Raw genomic sequence first — 19,036 nt, 5'->3', positions numbered from 1 at the left:
TGAAGAGAATTTTAAGTCTTTTAAAAAGATAAGGTCTGGGCGGTGGTGGCACACACCTTTAATGCCAACACTCAGGAGGCAGAGGCAGGCGGATCTCTGTGAGTTCGAGGCCAGCCTGGTCTACAGAGTGAATTCCAGGAAAGGCTCTAAAGCTACACAGAGAAACCCAAAAAAACCAAAAAAAAAAAAAAAAAAAAAAAAAGTAATCCATATGTTAAACTATTTGATGGTTGGGTTCATCCTAAGAAGTCATTTAAAGGGAATGGAGACTTGGCTCTGTGGTTAAGAGCACTGCATTCTCTTGGAGAGGACCTGGGTTCGATTCCCAGCCCACATGGCAGCTTACAACTGTCTGTAACTCCAGTCCCAGAGGCCAAATGCCTCTTCTGGCTTCTCTGAGCACCAAGTATGCATGTGGTACATAGACATACATGAAGGCAAAACACCCATGTACATGAAATGGTTAAATTAAATAAATTAAAAACAAAAATATTTAAAAGAAGTTGTTTAAGATTTGTTTTGTGAACAGTTGTTACATCCTTTGCATTTAGGTGAAGCATTTGAGTGTGACACACACTGGACTCTGGTCACAGTATCTGATGCCACCTTAGTGGTCCATCCTTTTGCTGTGGGGAGACTAAGTGTAGACGAAATAGAGAGTAGTCTAATGTGGACAGCCACACTGTAAGTGGCCGGTCTTCATGGATTATAAAGTCCTGGAGCACCCCTTCTACCAGTGGGTTATTGTGAAGGCGATTCCAGCATCATAGCATTTTATGTGAATATCTCCATGCTAACTCTAAAGGAGAAGGATCCTTATTTTACAGTTAAGTATACTGTTACCATCCTTTAGAAAACAGACAGTGATTCTTAGTGCTGAAAAGTGTTCAATGTTTCCATTCCCTGCTTTGTAATATTTTCTTTTTTCTTTTTTTTTTTTTTTTTCCGAGATAGGGTTTCTCTGTGTAGTTTTGGTGCCTGTCCTGGATCACATTCTGTAGACCAGGCTGGCCTCGAACTCACAGAGATCCGCCTGCCTCTGCTTCCCAAGTGCTGGGATTAAAGGCGTGCGCCACCACCGCCCAGCTGTAGTATTTTCTAGTCAGACTCAAGATCCCCAATCTACAAATGACATCAGATACACATTTAGCTTTGTTTGTTTTTTAAATCATGGCATGTGTTCCTCCTTTTTGTTCCTTTTTCAAATTATCTCCTAAAGGAACTGGATTGTCTGTTCTATTGATTTCTGCATCCTGGGTTTTTCTTTAGTATTAGTACACCTCGTTTACTTCTCCAGTGACGTCATGAAGGTTTCTATGTGCGGGTGTTTGGTTTACACCTCTCTCTGTGCACCACATGTATACCTGGTGCCCTTGGAGGCCAGAAGAGGGCGCCAGATCCCCTGGAACTGGAGTTAGAGATGGTTGGGAGCTGTCACATTGGTGCTGGGAATGGAACTGGGTCCATGGAAGAGCAGTTAGTGCTCTTAACTGCAAAGACATCTCCTTAGTCCCTATACGTAAATGTTTTTTATTGTGTTAACTTGAAACGTGTCAAGCAAGAGTTGGCTTTTGGGGGTAATAATGGCTTGGAACTTGGGATGTAGAGGAACTCTGTGTCTAAAGAGGGTGACCTCCAGAGGACTTCCATTTGAAACTAGGAAGCTGCATGATTTAATTTGTGGTTTCAGTTCCCAGAAGACTGTGCCTGTGTTTAGCTGTAGCTGTGAAGCCCAGCAAGAGAATGAGGCTCAGAGTGAGGATCCTCCCTCTGCACCCATCAGGTAAACATTCTTTTCCAGTTCTTGACACAAGGTTTCATTGAGTAGCTCTCGCTGGGTTTGAACTCACAGAGACCAGTCTGCCTCTGCATCCTGACTGGTGAGATCAAAGGTGTGTGCCACCACAACTGGCTTATTTTCAGCTGCATTGATTCATTATATAGTTGATTCCATTTCTGGTATTGATTGCCACTGTTTTGTGAAGTTGGCAACTTATCTATTTATGGTTAGGTTGAATTGTTGTATGTTGTTGGCCAAGGCTGGCTTCAGGCTTCTGGGCGTAGGCATGGCCCTTGCCTTAGCTTCCTGAGTAGGTGGGAACCACAGATGCATTACACTGCACCTCACATCAAGCTTATTATTTACTTATTTTTAAAGATAAATATTCATTTGTGCATGTTTGTTTGAGTGTGCATGTGCACATGAGCATGTGTGTGTGCATGCATGTCTTCCTCAGTCACTTTCCTCCTTTTTTATTATATTTTAAAATTTTAATTAGTTGGTTTTTATTTTTTTAGACAGTGTTTCATTGTGTAGCCTTCACTGGCCTGGAACTCACTGTGTAGACCAGGTTGGCACTGAACTCACAGAGATCCGCCCGCCTCTGTCTCCTCAGTGCTGGAATTAAAGGCGTGCACCGCCACCACGCCTGTTCTCCTTTCATTTGCAATTCTGTGTATGTGTAGAAGGGTACGGTACTCATAGAGGTCTGAGGTATTGAGTGCCCCTGGAACTGGAGTTCACACAGTTGTGAGCTGACTGAGGAGTGTGGTACACTCAGGTCCTTTCCAGGAGTGGTAGTCACCCTTTGCCCATGTGACATCGCTCCAGCCCCCCTCCCTATTCTTTCGAGACAGTGTCTCTGACTGAACCTGGAGTCCACAGATTGGCTAGATTTGCTGACCATTAGCTCAGAGATCCCCAGGTTTCTATCATTTCCCTACCCGGAACACAGGGATTGCTGACACAGGCTTGTCAACCAAAATGAAGTGTTTATGACCACAATTTAGCATTAGTCAATTGTACAGTGCTCATAGAATGAGAAATACCAAATTTCTGATGTTTGGTAGGAATCTGCTAATGTCTAATACTACTAATATAATGAGTCATTAATCCTCCATCCCCTGACCCTCCCCCCCCCCCCCCCCCCCAGACAGGGTCTCACTGTGTAGCCCTGGCTGGCTTGGAACTCACTCTGTAGACCAGGCTGGTCTCAAACTCACACAGACTCCACCCATCCCTGTGGGGACTGGGTGCATGCATGTATGCTCCACCATGCCTGGCCCATCACTTTTCAGTTTTAAAGCATCAACAGTTCTGGTTGGGCATGGTGGTACATGCATTTCATCCCAGGATTCAAGAGGCAGGAAAAAAAAAATCCCAAACAAAATAGAACTTTGCTTTAGAAGTAAAATTCTATCCAGTGGCTCTCCCCTGAATCCAAAGTTTCTGGGGTGTCTTGGTTTCCTTGACCATGCTGACATTGTTGTAGTCTGGGGAGCTTATGAACCACAGAAATTTCTTCATTCACGTTTGTGGGGTCAGGACAGCCCCCATAATCTTAGATTAAGGCTGGCAGACCTGTTGCATGGAGAGGGCCGTTTGCTGCAAGGAGCCCCTGGGGCTGTGTTGACAGGGGCTCAGCTCCAGGGCAATTCTGCCTTGTTGATGTGACAGTTTCCCTAAGGCCGCACCTCCCTATGCCATTGGTGGGGGGGGCGGTTCATGAGCTAGGCAGACTCAGGGATTCATTCTGCAGTGTGCAAGTCTGTTTCAGGATGGGAACCAGTGGTAGCAATTGAGGCCTGGTGACCTTCGTGACAGCTGTACACTTGTGTGTCAGTGGTCTTAAAGGTTAACTGTGAAGGGGAAGGTGAAGGCTGTTTCACTGCTTTGTTTTGTGCTGCTGGTTGTGATTATGTATCTGCTGTGCTCAGCACTTTCACAGTTGATGGTCATTCATAAATCTCGTGAAGAGTTAACTGCTATCATGTGTGTCCTGATAGTGTGCTTTACCCTTTTTCTCAGTGGACCCTGTATCCCCACTCAGCCAGTGTTCCCGACAGTAGGGCACAGACTCCAGCAACCTTTGAGGTAGGAGGCTGTTCAAGTCCGTCACCTGTTAGTACGCGGTGCTGAGTGACTGAGACGTGCAACCTTATGTTCTCGTCTTTACTCACGACCCGAGAGGGGAAGCCTGACAAGCCCTTTATGACCCCTTGGGCAGACTTGGCTGCTGTGAATGAGAGCGCCAGGCTTTGTTTTTCTCTGGCCAGAACACGTGCTAACAACACAGTGTGGTTTCCAAGCCCTTATATCCATGATATCATCTTCAAGGGCTGGGACAGCTCAGAATGCCAGCTCAGAATGGATTTTTTTTTTTTTTTTTTTTTTTTTTTTTTGCCATAGCTGAGGATTGAACTCAGGGCCTTGTGCTTGCTAGGCAAGCGCTCTACCACTGAGCTAAATCCCCAACTCTGGATTTTTTTTTTTTTTTTTTTTTAAAGAAAGTCTTTAGACTTTAGAAAGTCTCAAGCAGACCTAGAACTCATCCCGAGTAGCCCAGGCAGGCCTTAAAGTCGCAGCAATCCTCCTGCCTCAAGCTTCCTAAGGGATAGGATTAAGGTGTGAATTGCCACACCTGGTGATTTATTTTACCTTCATTCTGGCTATTTACATTTGAGACAGCCTAAAAAATGCATTCATTTATGCTTATTTAATATGGTAGTAGCTTTTTGATTTATAGCATATCCATTCTTTTGTTCAAAGTACAGATACTAAGCACCTGTGTAGTTAGCTTCAGATCTCAACTTGACACAAACCTCATGTCACCTGGGAAGGGGGAATCGCAACTGAAGAATTTTCCAGATGAGATTGGCCTGTGGCCATGTCTGTGAGGCAGTTTCTTAATTGTAATTGGAGGACTCAGTTCACTTTGAGTAGTACCATTTTTAGGCAGATGGGCCTGGGTTATAACAGAAAGGTAGATGAGCCGGGCGGTGGTGGCGCACGCTTTTAATCCCAGCACTCGGGAGGCAGAGGAAGGTGGATCTCTGTGAGTTTCGAGGCCAGCCTGGTCTCCAAAGCGAGTTCCAGGAAAGGCACCGAACCTACAGAGAAACCCTGTCTCAAAAAACAAAAACAAAAACAAAACAAAACAAAACAAACAAACAAAAAAATAGCAGCATTCTTCCCTGGTGTCTGCTTCAGTTCCTGCCCTGGCTTGATGATGGACTGTGATCTGTAAACCAGATCAACCCCTTCCTACTCCAGGTGGCTTTTGGGCAGTGTTTTACCACAGCAATAGAAAGCAAACTAACATAAAGCTGTAGTCTACCAGCTTTAAGTTAAGCATCTCAGGTATAACGGTAAGACAGATTTATGTGTAACCTGCTTAGAGCTAGCCGGAGTTTGTTTCTTCCTTTTTTGAGACAGGGTTTCTTTGTGTAGTCCTGGCTGTCCTGGAACTCACACTGTAGACCAAGCTGACCTCAAACTCAGAGATCCTCCTGCCTCTGCCTCCTGAGTGCTGGGATTAAAAGTGTGTGCCACCACCGGCTTTAGCCTGAGTTTCTTATTCTAAAGAACTATTAACATTTAAAATTTCTAGTTACTTTGGAAACTATGGTATTTGGCTTATAGGCAACATTCAGGTAATGTTTAAAGGAGAGATAAATCAGCCATTGTGTGCTGTTTGGTTTTGTCAATTTACATAAACCTAGACATATCTGTGAAGAGGGAATCTCAAATGAGGAATTGCCTCCATTAGCTAGCCTGTAGGCATGTCTGTGTTTTCTTGATTAGTGATTTATGTGGAAGGGCCACCCACCACCCTTCCTAAGGGTGGAGCCACTCCTAAATGTGTGGTCTTGGGTTCTACAAGACACCAGGCTGGGCAGGTCATGGGGAGCAAGCCCATATAAGCAGCACTCCTTCTTTGGCCTTGGCTTTGGTTCCTGTCCCCATTTCTGTTGCGATCTCCTGCCCTGGCTTCCTGTGATGGTGGACTGTAACCTGGAGACCAGTTAACCCTTTCCTGCCCCAGGTTGTTTCGGTCATGGTCTTTGTCACAGGACACACTGGCTCCCAGATGGAGAGACACTGAAGAGCTGGGCCTCTCTTGAGTACTCCTCTCCAGTTCTCTGAGGTGGTTAGCTCTGCCCAGGGAGCTCAGCACTGAAGCCCTTTGACCCGGAAAGACCAGACTCTTACCTACAACTTTTCTTCTTTGGAGATTGTATTTCTTCTCCTAAATTACTGCTCAGAAGAGAGCAGACCCCATGCATAGTGGCAGAATGTTAGAACCCTTCATGAAACCAAAGGAGACTTCATGACTAACATATCTTTTTCTTTTTCTTTGAGACAGAGTCTCATTATGTATCCCTGGCTATCTTGGAAGTCATGATATAGACCAGGCTGGTGGATTCCCACAATGGGAATTTCTTTATTTTTATTGTTTTATGTTTGAGACTGTTGATTACAGCCCTGGTTGTTCTGTGCTCCTCAGCTTCCCGGGTGCTGGGATTATAGATGTGCGCCACCACACTGGCTCAGAGGAATAACCTGCATTCAGACCATAATGTGTGATGTCTTTATGTTCCATTTTCAGGGCAAACTTGCTCCATTTCCCAAGTGTTCAAGAAGATGACAAAGAAAAACCGGATGGTACTCCAGTGCTCAGGCAGAGTGAACAGCCTGTGAGGCTCACTGGGCCTGTCAAGGATGCGGCTGCTTCTGAGGACTCTGCTTCTGTTTCCCAGCAGAAAGCCACACAGGGGTTGTTCAGCCCTCACGGAGAAGTGATGGAAACAGATCTGCTAGAAGGGCTGAGTGCTGACCAGGAAAAGCCGTGTAAGGTCTTGATGGAAAGGCCCACCCAGAGTAACATAGGAATCCAGACCATGGACCATTCCCTGTGTGCCCCGGAAACTGTTTCAGCAGCAACCCAGACTGTGAAGAGTGTCTGTGAGCAGGGGACCAGTACAGTGGACCAGAACTCTGGGAAACAAGATGCCACTGTGCAGACTGAGAGGGGAAGTGAGAAACAGGCCAGTGCTCCTGTGGACGACACCGAGTCCCTCCACAGCCAGGTGGGCACTGTTGGGCGCCTTCGGGGCCCAACACAGACTCTGCATTCTCTGCGGGACTCATTTAGTGCTCCCACTAACAATCTTATGGGTTTTTTGTTTGTTTGCGTGTGTGCACGTGTAGGTGCACGTGAACATTCAAAGGCTGTGTGTGAAAATCAGGAGACAGCATCAGGTGTTGGTCCTCAGGTATCTTCCGTCTTTGTGTTTGAGACAGGGTCTCCCAGTGGTTGGAAACTTCCCCACATAGGCCAAGCTAGCTGACCTCTAAGTCGGAAGTCCTGTGTCTCTTCCCATCTCTCTGGTGCTGGGAATTACAGATGTGTGCTGCTGTCCTCAGCTTTGGTTCTGGCAGTCTGAACTCAAGTCTTAATGCTTGTGTGGCAGACACTTTATTAAGCCATCTTTCCAGCTCCAGTGACATTTCTTTTTGTGTTTGTTGATTTTTGTTTTTATATATCTTGTTTGTTGTTTTTGAGGCAGGATCAGTCTAACTGTATAGCCTTGGCTATCCTAGAACACTGTAGACCAGGTTTGCCTTGAACTGAACAAGTTCCTCCAGTCTCTACCTCCCAAGTGCTGGAATTAAAGGTGTGTACTACCATGCCCAGCTAATACTTTTTTAAAATTAAAAATATTGACAGAGGAATTGAGTAGGGATAAGGCATGCTGTCTAGGATTGCTGCTGTTGAAGAAGTCACAGGTATTGTAGAATTTTCCCAGAGGTTGTCATGTTCTATAAACAGGTGTACGCTGTATCTCATGATAATGGTAATAGGCAGTGAGTCATTAAGGACCAGGTTTAACCACTACGGGGAGATGCTTTGAGAGTTGAGGGAGAAAGCACTTACTGCTGCAATTGGCATGTCTGAAGACATTGGTGGGTGCTGTTTCCTATTGATTTTCCCTTAAAGATTCATTGGTTTTACTTTTGTGTATGTGTGTTGCTGTTTGTATGCCGTGTGAGTGCAGTTCCAATAAGGACCAGAAGAGGGTGTCAGATCCTCTGGAACAGGAGTTACAGACAGTTGTGAGCTGCCATGTGGGTGCTGGGAGTCAAAGCTAGGTTCTCTGTAAGAGAACTAATTGATAAGATATCTCTCCAGCACCAACCCCTCCTAATTTAAGATTTATTTTATTTTAAAATTTCTGTGTGTGTGTGTGCGCGCACACACATTAGTGCAAGTGACAGAAGAGTCCAGAAGAGGGTGTTGTATCCATGAGGACTAGACTTGTGTCATTTCTTTCTTTTTCTTTTGGTTTTTTTTCGAGACAGGGTTTCTCTGTGTAGCTTTGTGCCTTTCCTGGAACTCACTCTGTAGCTCAGGCTGGCCTCGAACTCACAGAGATCCGCCTGACTCTGCCTCCCAAGTGCTGGAATTAAAGGCGTGCGCAACCATCACCCGGCAACTTGTCATTTCTGAGTCACCCAGTGTGGGTGTTGGGAACTGAACTCCGGTTCTCCACGAGAGTAGTGTGTGCTCTTAACCGCTGAGCCATCTCTCTAGCTCCTACCTTTTGATTGTTATGGGTGTTATTTTAGCAACTAATTTTGATAGATATTACTACAATGTCACACAGAATGAAAGAATGTGTTTAAGAGGTAGTTTCTCTTGATAAGAATGGTGTTAGGGGCTGGAGAGATGGCTCAGTGGTTAAGAGCTGCTCGTTCGGTTCTCAGCACTCATGCTGGCTGCTCACCACTATAACTTCAGGTAGCCTCCGAGGGGCACCCTCACACACATGACGTATGCTCAACATAGACATATACACATAAGTAAGATAAATCTTTTTTAAAAGGTGCTAGGAAAATGCAGTTGGTGGAGGGGTAAAGAGTCTTAATTAGGGGAAAGTTTTGGAAAGTGGAGCGTGGAGAACTTGGAACTGTGAAGGACTGTTAAAGGCGAGATGGAGATTTCTGAGTGTGAGAACTTTTTTAAAAAAAATCTCTCTGAAGTAGCTAGGACTTGGGACAGTGCCAGGAGAAAGGACTCTGATGCTCTGTGTATGGGAACTGTATGGAGCTAGGTTTTCTGGGACAGGAAGATGACTTTTTTTCTCCACCCATTATTAATGACATAGTCTTCTAGTCATTTAATGTTAGAGACGTTTTTCAGAAGTTAGCATGGGTTATCTGCCCTCCTCCTGCCTCTTGTTTGATTTTATTAGATAGGGTAAGCCTGTCCCACGAAGTGTTCATTTGTATAGGAGGAACTGTTTAGATCCTAGGAGGCAGGATGGACCAGCTAGTGGGGACCAGTCAGACTGCACAGTGTACTTGAGGTTGTCATGGTTCTGGTGCATGTGTGCCCGATTGTTGACAAACAGCAGCTGTGTTCCAACCTCTTTAAATACACTTGCATATGTAGAAACAGTTTAAAGAATTGGTTTAGGATCCATGTTTTAAAATTTTATTTACAGTTCTATTTTAGCAGAAATTTTACTCTATAGGTCAAGTTGGACTTACGATTATTCAGTTGTATTATTAAAAGCTTCAGTTAAATTACTACACATTACCAAGAAAAACAAAGAATTATCTTTATTACGGTGGTAAATATAGTTTTGAAAGACTTCATATTGATGGTGAAAGTAAAATCGTCCTACCACGTGTAAGGTGAGGTGTGAGACAGTGCATTTCTTCCTTAGCATTGCAGAGCCAGTGGGGGTGAGGGTGGAGACAGTACTGGATGTGGTGGAGGTGTCAGGAGAAACAGACGGAAATGCTGGCAGTTTTCAGCTACCAGCAGGCCCTAGGTAGTAAACACAGGAGGCTCTAAGAAGTTAACGATTCAATGTAGTGACAAGCAGGGCTTTAAGATGTCATGTGCAAACAGTCTATTTTATAAAAGTCATCCACATCCTACTAAAGCATGGTTTCGGAGTCCATCTGGAAATAGAAATTAGTAACTTGAGGGTTGGAGACAGCTCGATTGGTAAAGAAGCCTGATGGAGCAGTGTGCACCCTGTGATCCTAACACTGGGAAGTCAAAGACAAGACGACTCCTGGAGCTTGTCGGGCAGTCTTCTAGTCAGTTGGCAAATTCTAGGTTCAAGGGAGAGAGTAATTGTTGACACCCATAGATACATGTGTGCACACACACATTCACAGACAGACATGGACACACTGAAGAAATGACAATCATGAAACAACTTGATTCTCGTGTGTTATCTGGTTGTCTGAATAGTGGCCTAAGAATTCTTAGATTTGTATTAATCTGTAAAAATGCATTTGAATTTGTCATCCTGAATGAACTTCATCTGTCCTGATCTTTCCAGCAAGTGTTTGTATAATATAATACATGGTACCCATAAGCTGCTCTCCAAATGCTTGCTTAGTGTTTTTTGAAAAAGAAGCTTACTTTCTTGAAATAATATTATGAACAGTTGTCACAAAATACAGGGTTTTGTTCAAACTATTTTTATGGTAAACTAGATACAAAGTTTCTTTTAAAAGCATTTTATTTATTTTTATTTTGTGTGTCTGAATGTTTTGTCTGCATATATGTAAGTACACAGAGTATAGTACATTCCTGGTGCCCATGGAGGCCAGAAGAGGCTGCTAGATCCCCTGGAACTGGGGTTATAGACAGTTGGAATCTGCCATGTGGGTGCTGGTACTGGAACTCCAGGGCCCTCTGCAAGAGCAGCAAGGGCCCTTAACCACTGAGCTACCTCTCCAGTTCTAGATATCAAATCTTAATTTGTTATTTTGGATACTATTATATCTTTCTTTTTCAACAGTGTTTGAGGTAGCCCAGGGGCTGGCCTCAAACTTGCTAAGTAGTCCAGAATGGCCTTGAACTTCTGATCTCCTGCCTCCCTAGTCCAAATGCTGGAATTACAGGTGTACACCACCATGCCCAGCTTTCTAATTTAACCCTTCAGTTAAAAATTTACTCAGAATGGCCTTGAACTTCTGATCTCCTGCCTCCCTAGTCCAAATGCTGGAATTACAGGTGTACACCACCATGCCCAGCTTTCTAATTTAACCCTTCAGTTAAAAATTTACTCATTAGCTGGGCGGTGGTGGCACACACCTTTAAATCCCAGCACTCAGGAGGGAGAGGAAGGCAGATCTCTGTGAGTTCAAGGCCAGCCTGGTCTACAAAGCGAGTTCCAAGAAAGGCTCAAAGCTACACAGAGAAACCCTGTCTCAAAAAAACAAAACAAAACAAAAATCTATGCATTGTGACTTAAATGGGATTCTTGTTGCTGTGACAAAACACCATGACCAAAAGCAGCTTGGGGACAAAGGGTTTATTTGACCTACATATCCTGAGTCATGGTCCGTTTAGGGCAGCCAAGGCGGGAGCTCAAAATGGGCAGGAACCTGGAGGCAGGACCCAATGCAGAGGCCATGGAGGAGTGCTGCTTACTGCCTTGCTCCTCATGGCTTGCTCAGCCTGCTTTCTTATAGAATCAGGACCTGCAGCAGCCCAGGGATGGCACCACCCACAATGGGCTGGGTCCTCCCCATCAATCACTAAGTAAGAAAATGCCCTAAGCCAGATCTAATTTATGGAGGCATTGTCTCCATTGAGGCTCCTTCCTGCCAGATGACTCTAGCTTGTCTTAAGATGACATATGCTGGACAGCATATTGGTGAGTAGGCAGAGGCAAGTGGATCTCTGATTTGAGGCCAGCCTGTCTACATAGGGAAACCCTGTGTCTAAACAAAGTAACAAAATCCCCAAATCTATTCTTGGGACAGATTAAGATTTTCCTATTTAACCTCTGGAGAAAGCAATGCCATTTTTTTTTTTTTTTTTTTTTTTTTTTGTTAATGAACTGGTTTTCATTGATTGGTTGGTTAATAGGTGTGGATTCAGGTCTTCTCTAAGGATCAAAGAGCACCTGCTTTTTAGGTGAAGCACTGTTGTGAGAACTAGAAGGATTAGCTGGGTGTGGTGGTACACACTTATCAGAGGCTGAAGCAGGAGGATCACGAGTTGGAGAGAGCAGATGGGGTACATAGTGAGTTGAAGATATGTATGAGCCATACAAAGAAACAAACGAAAGAAGAAATCAGAATGATCACATCTAAAGCTAATGCGTTAGATACTGTGACTGCGCTTCATCATTACTGGTCAAGCAAGGCGGACAGACTTCTCCAGCCTCCTCCCAGCCTCTCCTGTAAATAAATGGAATATTTATCACGTCCGACTCACAAGTCCTCCGAGCAGTGCCTCTGACAGTTAGCCTGGGGAGCCAGGGCTGCATTCCGCTGTTGGTTCTGTTCTTAGGAGCTCTGTGTCTTTTGCTGTAGGGAGAAGAAGAATTTGAAATGCCCCAGCCTCCACATGGCCACGTCCTGCATCGTCACATGAGAACGATTCGGGAAGTCCGTACCCTCGTTACCCGTGTCATCACAGATGTTTATTATGTGGACGGGACAGAGGTGGAAAGGAAAGTAACTGAGGTAACACCTGGGGCCACCCACTTCTTCCACCTCTCCCCTCCCTCCCTCCCTCCCCACTTCCCTTCCCTCCTTCCCTTCCTCTTCACTTCCTCCCCCTCTTCCCTTTCTTGACTTCCCCTTTCCTGTGCCACTAGGACATTGTTTTCCTTCAGTTCTGTCTTACCTTTTTTTTCACTTTTGCCTTTTGAGACAGAGTCTTTTCTCCATAACCCTGGCTGTCCTGGACTCATTATGTAGACCAGGCTGGCTTCAAGTGCTGGGATTAAAGGCGTGCACCACCACCTCCCTGAGACAGTTCCTGCCTGCCTGCCTCCCTTTCTCCCTTTCTTCCTTCCTTTCTTGGTATTTTGAGACAGGGTTCCTCTGTATGTATATCCCAGGCTGGCTATCTTGGAACTCGCTCTGTAGACCAGGCTGGCCTCAGACTCTGGAGGAGATCCACCTGGCTCTGCCTGAGTGCTGGGATTAAAGGCCTGTGCCACCACCGCCCAGCTGGTTTGTTTGTTTAGAGGTTTTGCTTGTGTAGCTCAAGCCTCTTAACTTCCTATGTAGCAGGTCTTAAACTTAATGTCTTCTGTCTCCATTAGTTTGTGTTAATGACAAACCCAGGGCCACAGATGTGTGGGGGAGCACACTATCAACTGAGCTACACCCCAACGCTTATTTAGTGTGTGTATTTGTGTGGGTATGTACAGTGGCCCATGCGTGGAGGTCAAGGACATGGGTCATCAGGCATCTGATGAGCCATCTTGCTATCTATCCTTGCTCTCCCTGCAACCATGCATCCTTAAAGGAGGAATCTTCCAGAAGGGAGAATGAAAAGCCTGCTATTTGCTTACCTTACAGTATTACATGAATGTGTGTGGTGGTGGTTGTCTCTGTGGAGAGACTGGACTCACTGAGAGGAGTCTTCCTTCTCTACACCATGTCAGCACAATGCTCTGGAAACATTCTAGCTAAGGAAGACAACTGTGTCATATATGCCCATTTCCCTATATTGTGCCTGTGGAGGATGCTGTCTTGGTCCTGGATCCTTTCCCTACCATGCCTGGAGTTCAGTCTTAGTAGCTGCCACACAGCTGAAGTCTTGCACCCACGTGTGCATGTAAGGTGAAGCCAGTTTGCATTCCAGTGGTTTGTACTTACCAAGTTCTTTGTTGTTATTAAAGTTTTTGAGACAGGGTCTCATTATGTAGACTTGGCTGTCTTGGAACTTGGCGTGTAGATCAGGATGGCCTTGAACTCACAGAGATCCACTTGCCTCTGCTTCCCAGGGCTGGGATCAGAGGTGTGTTCTACCATATTCGGCATGTGTGCCCCCTCTACCCATGCTGGAAAGAGCTGAGAACTGTGAAGGGTCCAGTATCAGCTCAGGACCCCCAAGACCAAGTTCTCAGCAGAAAGGAGGTGTATTTGCTCCAGAGGGATGAAGGGCAGGGAATGAGGGACAAGGCAGCAGGAGGACGGAGGGCAAAGGGAAGGGAGCAAGGGAGGGGAGGCATTAGTCCTGGAGGACAACGGACTGCCTCTGGATGGAGAGGAGACAGACGTGGCCCATAGACAAATGGAGGTTTATAAAGGGAAAAGGAGAAACCCTGTCTTAGAATGAGGGTTTAATTTTGATTTGGCATGTTAATTAGGGCAGCCAAAGGAGGCTTTTGATTGCTGGACTGGAGCTGGTTGTCAGTCTCAGGAGAAAGAAGTGGGCAAAAAGTGGCTAGCTTTAGGAATGTAATCTGTTTTCAGCAAGGCAGAGGGAAGGAGGGCACGGCCTGCCAGAGCCATGTTTGCCACGCTTGGGCTGGCTGGAGTCCCTTCCGTTGGTAACCTCAGGCTTTGCCACTGAGCTACATCCTCAACTCCAATAATGTCTTCATTTTCCCAAACACCAATACCAGTTTTAGTCTATTTTTGCAAATAATTTTCTGTTTTCTTGGTCACTGTTTTTTGTTTTTCAAGACAGGGTTACTCTATATAGCCCTGGTTGTCCTTGAACTCACTCTGTAGACCAGGTTAGCCTTGAAATCACAGAGATCTGCCTGCTTCTGCCTTCCAAGTGCTGGGATTAAAAGCATCACTTTTAACCCCATCACCACTGCCTGGCTCCTTGGTCACTTGTTAAAGGTCTTATAAAAGAAGTAGTGTTAGTGATGTCTCTAGAATGGCTTCTCCCCACTCCTTCTCACCACCCACCTTAGCGCTCTTCTCTCTGACAGAGAAATGGCGCCTGTCTTCTAGGTTAAAATCCTTGCTAGCATTCAAAACTTGTGCGCTTGCTCCATAAAAAGACAACTTACCTTCATACACCATATAAAGGTCTCTCTCCTCTTAATTTTTTGCTACATGTAACAGATGTTAAATGTTTGGTTCACTAGCTTTGGACAAGTTATTTGTTTGTTTGTTTGTTTGTTTGTTTACTTACTTACTTACTTAAGCAGGGTCTCACTGTGTATCACTAGCTGGCTTGAAATTTGATACATAGACCAGCTGGTCTCAAACTCAGAGTCCACCTGCCTCTGCTTCCTAGTACTAGGATTAAAGGTGTGTGCCATCATACCCGGCCATGCTTTGAAAATCTTTATGTAACTAACCATGGCTCAAAACAGAATATTTCCATTGCTTCAGAAAGTTCCCTCCTGATTCCCACCTGGCTGAGGTGAGGTGACCTGAGGTCTTTAGGATTTCGCAGCCACCACTTAGCTTTATGTTAGTACGGTTTCTTCTAGCTTTCCTTCTGTTTCTTCCCTGCAGGAGACTGAGGAGCCAATTGTAGAGTGTCAGGAATGTGAAACAGAGGTTTCTCCTTCCCAGACTGGAGGCTCCTCTGGAGACCTGGGGGACATCAGCTCCTTCTCCTCCAAAGCATCCAGCTCACACCACACATCAAGTGGGACAAATCTCTCAGCCATGCACAGCAGTGGCAGCTCAGGGCGAGGAGCCGGGCCACTCAAAGGGAAAACCAGCGGAACAGAAGCTGCAGATTTTGCCTTACCCAGTTCCCGAGGAGGGCCAGGAAAACTGAGGTGCATACATGGTCTCCAGAGAGACCCCGCAGGGGCAGGGTTACTAACATTTTACTACCACAGGAAAAGAAGTAATGGGAAATGCCCCACCTCAAGCCAGGACAAATCCTCTTCCTCCCTGTTTGGGGCTTCTAGAGGAGGAACCTGGTGGGCAGAGAAGCCCCTTAGGTGATGTTGGGAGTGCTGGATACATGTTCCTGCCATTCCTATATTGATGTTGGGAGTGCTGGATACATGTTCCTGCCATTCCTATATTCTGCAGCTTATCCATATTTTCGTTGGGGGTTTGGAAGGGGCCCCATTTTGCTGTTATCTCCTTGTTTTTGGTCTGCTCTATGGGTATCCAGAGCCTGAAGTAGAGAAGGCAGGGCAGAAATGGGTGTGGCATCTTAGATAGCAGCAAGCAGGAAGCTATGTCAGGAGGGAATAGACTTTCATGCAGGAAGAGGTCCTTTTATCCCATTTCCCCTCGCTCCCTGGCTGAGGATTTGTTGATCAGTGTTGATGGGTGTGAGCCAGCTTCCTTTTGCCCTGGAGGAGTAGCACAAGTTGCCTGGCATCTAGTTGGAAGGTCCTGTGGGATGTTAAAGGATGCATTCACTAGCAGCTGCTGTCAAACTAACCTGTGTTCATTCTCTAGTCCTAGAAAAGGGATCAGTCAGACAGGGGCACCAGTGTGTGAGGAAGATGGTGATGCAGGCCTTGCCATCAGACAGGGAGGGAAGGCTCCAGTCACGCCTCGTGGGCGTGGTCGAAGGGGCCGCCCACCTTCTCGGACCACTGGAACCAGGTACCTGGGTAGTGTTGAAAATAAGGGGGAGTAGAGAGAAGAGGAGCCTAGAGAGTACGTGGGGTACCAGAGGGAGAGGAAGGGCCCCATACTGACTGAGTGAGGTCACTGTGATTGGGCTCACGTCTGTGATGGGATTAATAAAGAATAGGTTGAAGAGACCTATAGGTAAAAGAGTGGGTTTGGTAGATAGGTCCTTTCTTACCTCACTTCCTTCTCTTATCTGTCTTTAGAGAAACAGTTGTGTCTGGTCCGTTGGGCATAGAAGACATTTCACCTAGTATGTCACCAGATGACAAGTCCTTCACTAGAATTGTGCCCCGTGTGCCAGACTCGACCAAACGAATGGATGCTGGTTCTAATGCTTTGCGGCGGAGTGATTCTCCAGAGATTCCTTTCCAGGCTCCTACTGGTTCTTCTGATGGCTTGGATGCCTCATCTCCAGGAAACAGCTTTGTGGGGCTCCGTGTTGTAGCCAAGTGGTCATCCAATGGCTACTTTTACTCTGGGAAAATCACACGAGATGTTGGAGCTGGGAAGTATAAGCTGCTCTTTGATGATGGGTATGAATGTGATGTGTTGGGCAAAGACATTCTCCTGTGTGACCCCATACCCTTGGACACTGAAGTGACGGCCCTCTCCGAAGATGAGTATTTCAGTGCAGGTAATAAAACAGGCAGAGTCCCTGCCGATGTACTGTGCCTATTGGTCCATCCTGTCAGCAGTTACCAAGACATTCCTCCCCAGCTTTACTGTTTTTCTGGATCTTTTCAAGTCCGAGATTGCACTCCTATTACATTGGTTACCTTTGCCATTGACTTTTTTGTGTGTAGCTTGGTAAACGTATTTTGGAATAATTATAGAATTAAAAGAAAAATTTGCCAAGTACAGAATGGTGTTATGATGGAGGATTCCTGTGTCCTCCTCACCCAGTGTGCCCTATTTGTAATATTCAAAATTAGTCTGATATGTTTGTCAGAACCGAGAAGCCAATCTTGATTCCTTACTGTTAATTCCAAGCTTTCTTTGGATTTTGCCATTCTTTTCTATAATGTCCTTTTTCTGTTTCAGGATCCAGTCAAGGATACCACATTACATTTAGTCATCATGTTTCGTTTGGTCTCCTCTGGTTTGTGGCAATTTCTGTCTTTTGTTTTTCCATGACCTTGAAAGTTTTGAGGAATAATAGGTATTTTATAGAATGTCTCTCAAATCAGTTCTGATGTTTTATTAGACTGGAGTTACGGTTTTGTTTTTATTTCCCTGTAAAGAATGTCATAGAGGTGAAATGCCTTTCCTATCATCTTTGGGGCTGAGGGAGGTATGTGACATCACATTCCGTCACTGGTGATGTGAATCCTTGTCACTAGATAAGGTGGTGTTTCCCCTCTCTGTATTCTGTCTTCTCTCACTTCCGACTTTTAGACTCACTGCCTGTATTGACACGGAGGTCGTTTAACAGGGAGAAATTGTTAGCTCAGCACGCTGCATGTCTGTTACTGACTGGTTTGAAGAATGATGCTCTTTTTTGTTTTTCAAGATGTCACTGCCTTTCTTTTTATAGTGGCCAGTGTTGGTAATGGCGAAGGATTTTTACTTTTACTATTTCATACACTAACTCTGAAAATACAGTCCCTTCTTAGCTAATTTTAAGGGTATCTATTGTGTTGACTGTTATTTAGAAACATCCTTTCTGAATATTGTGTTGAACATGAGTTGGGATAGAATGAAAAACCATGCTTTTCTGTTCCGATCTTCCAGGCTGTCTTGTCAGGGATTCTCCAAGTGCTGTTTGCTCCCTTCTTTTGGTGTTTGTGGACCCACTCTCCCTTAGAACACTAGACAACCCCATCGGCTAGGTGGCACAGTTAGTACATGGGCTGCTAGCTCGTGGTTTGCATGTATAATTAATTGCATCTGGTTTTCTTTGGAGTGTAAAGCCAGCTTAGAGATTCACATGTGGCCCTTTCGAGGTAGTTTATATTGGTAGTAAATGTAGATTAAAGGTTAGGGATGCAGCATTCTACTTGCTGAGGCCGTCTACCAAAGTCACACCACACTGCTGCCAGTTGGAGTAGCTCTTCATTGTGCTGAGCCTTTGGGCTTTCGTCACTTTGAGACGGTCTTTGGGATTTAGTTTGGTGGAGGAGTTGACTTAGGAGATGAGTAAGGCAGTGATTCTGTGGCGCAGCAGAACTGGGACCTGCTTTCTCCTCCCTGCTTTTCCTTGTTAGGAAGCCAGCCAGGTTCCTCAGCCCTTTAAGACGAGCTAATGGAGAGCGAAGTGCACCTTTCTGTTGAGGAGTGAAAAGCGTCAGTAGTGATGCGCTATTTTATGTTGTGTGTGAGATATATGTTGTTTATTGGTTGACAGGGAGGAGGGAATGTTGTTTGTTGTTGTTTTCCATAGAATTGGAAATAGATCTTTCCTAATCGTCACATAACAGAACTAGGCCTAAGCTCAGCTCAGCTGAGTTCTAACTCGGTTTCCTTGTATGTCCCATACTGAGCTCCTAACCTAAAGGCCTTCCACAGTTGTGGTCTGCGCAGGAGCAGGGAGGACAGACAGAAGGAACAGGGTTTTTTCTCCTTTCTTTGCTCTCTCCATCCTGGCTGCTGCACAGCAGAAAATCGTGTATGAATGTTCTCTCAGAACTGTTATCTTTACCTAAAACTTAGGATTACAGCTCATCCTTCAAAGAAATCACAATGGGAAGACTTGGGGAGTTGCTACAAGATTAAGAAACCATGCCATTCACTTCAGGGATTCTCTTTGAGCTACTAACAATTCCTAAGTCCAGCATTCTCTCAGAAAACCTTGTCTAATTCCAGTGTAGTAGCGACATATGTCCCACGTGTTGTAAACCATTTGGGATGGACAGCTAGGACTCCGTAAAGGCCTGGTTCTGTCCACTGTTGTTGGCTCTGTGCGTTCTC

At 45.3% G+C, this 19,036-nt stretch overlaps 1 protein-coding gene and 1 long non-coding RNA gene across 6 annotated transcripts in view; one reads left to right on the top strand and one right to left on the bottom strand.

The window, feature by feature from the left end:
* Tp53bp1 (tumor protein p53 binding protein 1) overlaps positions 1–19,036 on the top strand; it is a 91,408-nt gene that overhangs the window by 66,240 nt on the left and 6,132 nt on the right. For 4 of the 5 annotated variants that reach the window (XM_036183486.1, XM_036183487.1, XM_036183484.1 and 1 more), the window contains 6 exons: positions 1,691–1,783; positions 6,390–6,870; positions 12,134–12,286; positions 15,038–15,309; positions 15,950–16,099; positions 16,333–16,763. In XM_036183486.1, the coding sequence (XP_036039379.1) occupies positions 1,691–1,783; positions 6,390–6,870; positions 12,134–12,286; positions 15,038–15,309; positions 15,950–16,099; positions 16,333–16,763 (1,580 nt within the window). The remainder of the gene's footprint in view (positions 1–1,690; positions 1,784–6,389; positions 6,871–12,133; positions 12,287–15,037; positions 15,310–15,949; positions 16,100–16,332; positions 16,764–19,036) is intronic. The other variant, XM_036183488.1, reaches the window with a different exon arrangement.
* On the bottom strand, positions 9,355–13,482 carry LOC118581408. The gene is made up of 3 exons (XR_004944686.1): positions 13,433–13,482; positions 12,036–12,127; positions 9,355–9,910 (listed from the first exon to the last, which is right to left on the bottom strand). It is a non-coding gene; the product is annotated as an uncharacterized LOC118581408 (long non-coding RNA).

Source organism: Onychomys torridus, chromosome 4, assembly GCF_903995425.1.
Source record: "Onychomys torridus chromosome 4, mOncTor1.1, whole genome shotgun sequence".
Classification (NCBI taxonomy): domain Eukaryota; kingdom Metazoa; phylum Chordata; class Mammalia; order Rodentia; family Cricetidae; genus Onychomys; species Onychomys torridus.
The sequence above is the reverse complement of the archived record's forward strand: the minus strand, read 5'-3'. Positions and strand labels throughout refer to the sequence as shown.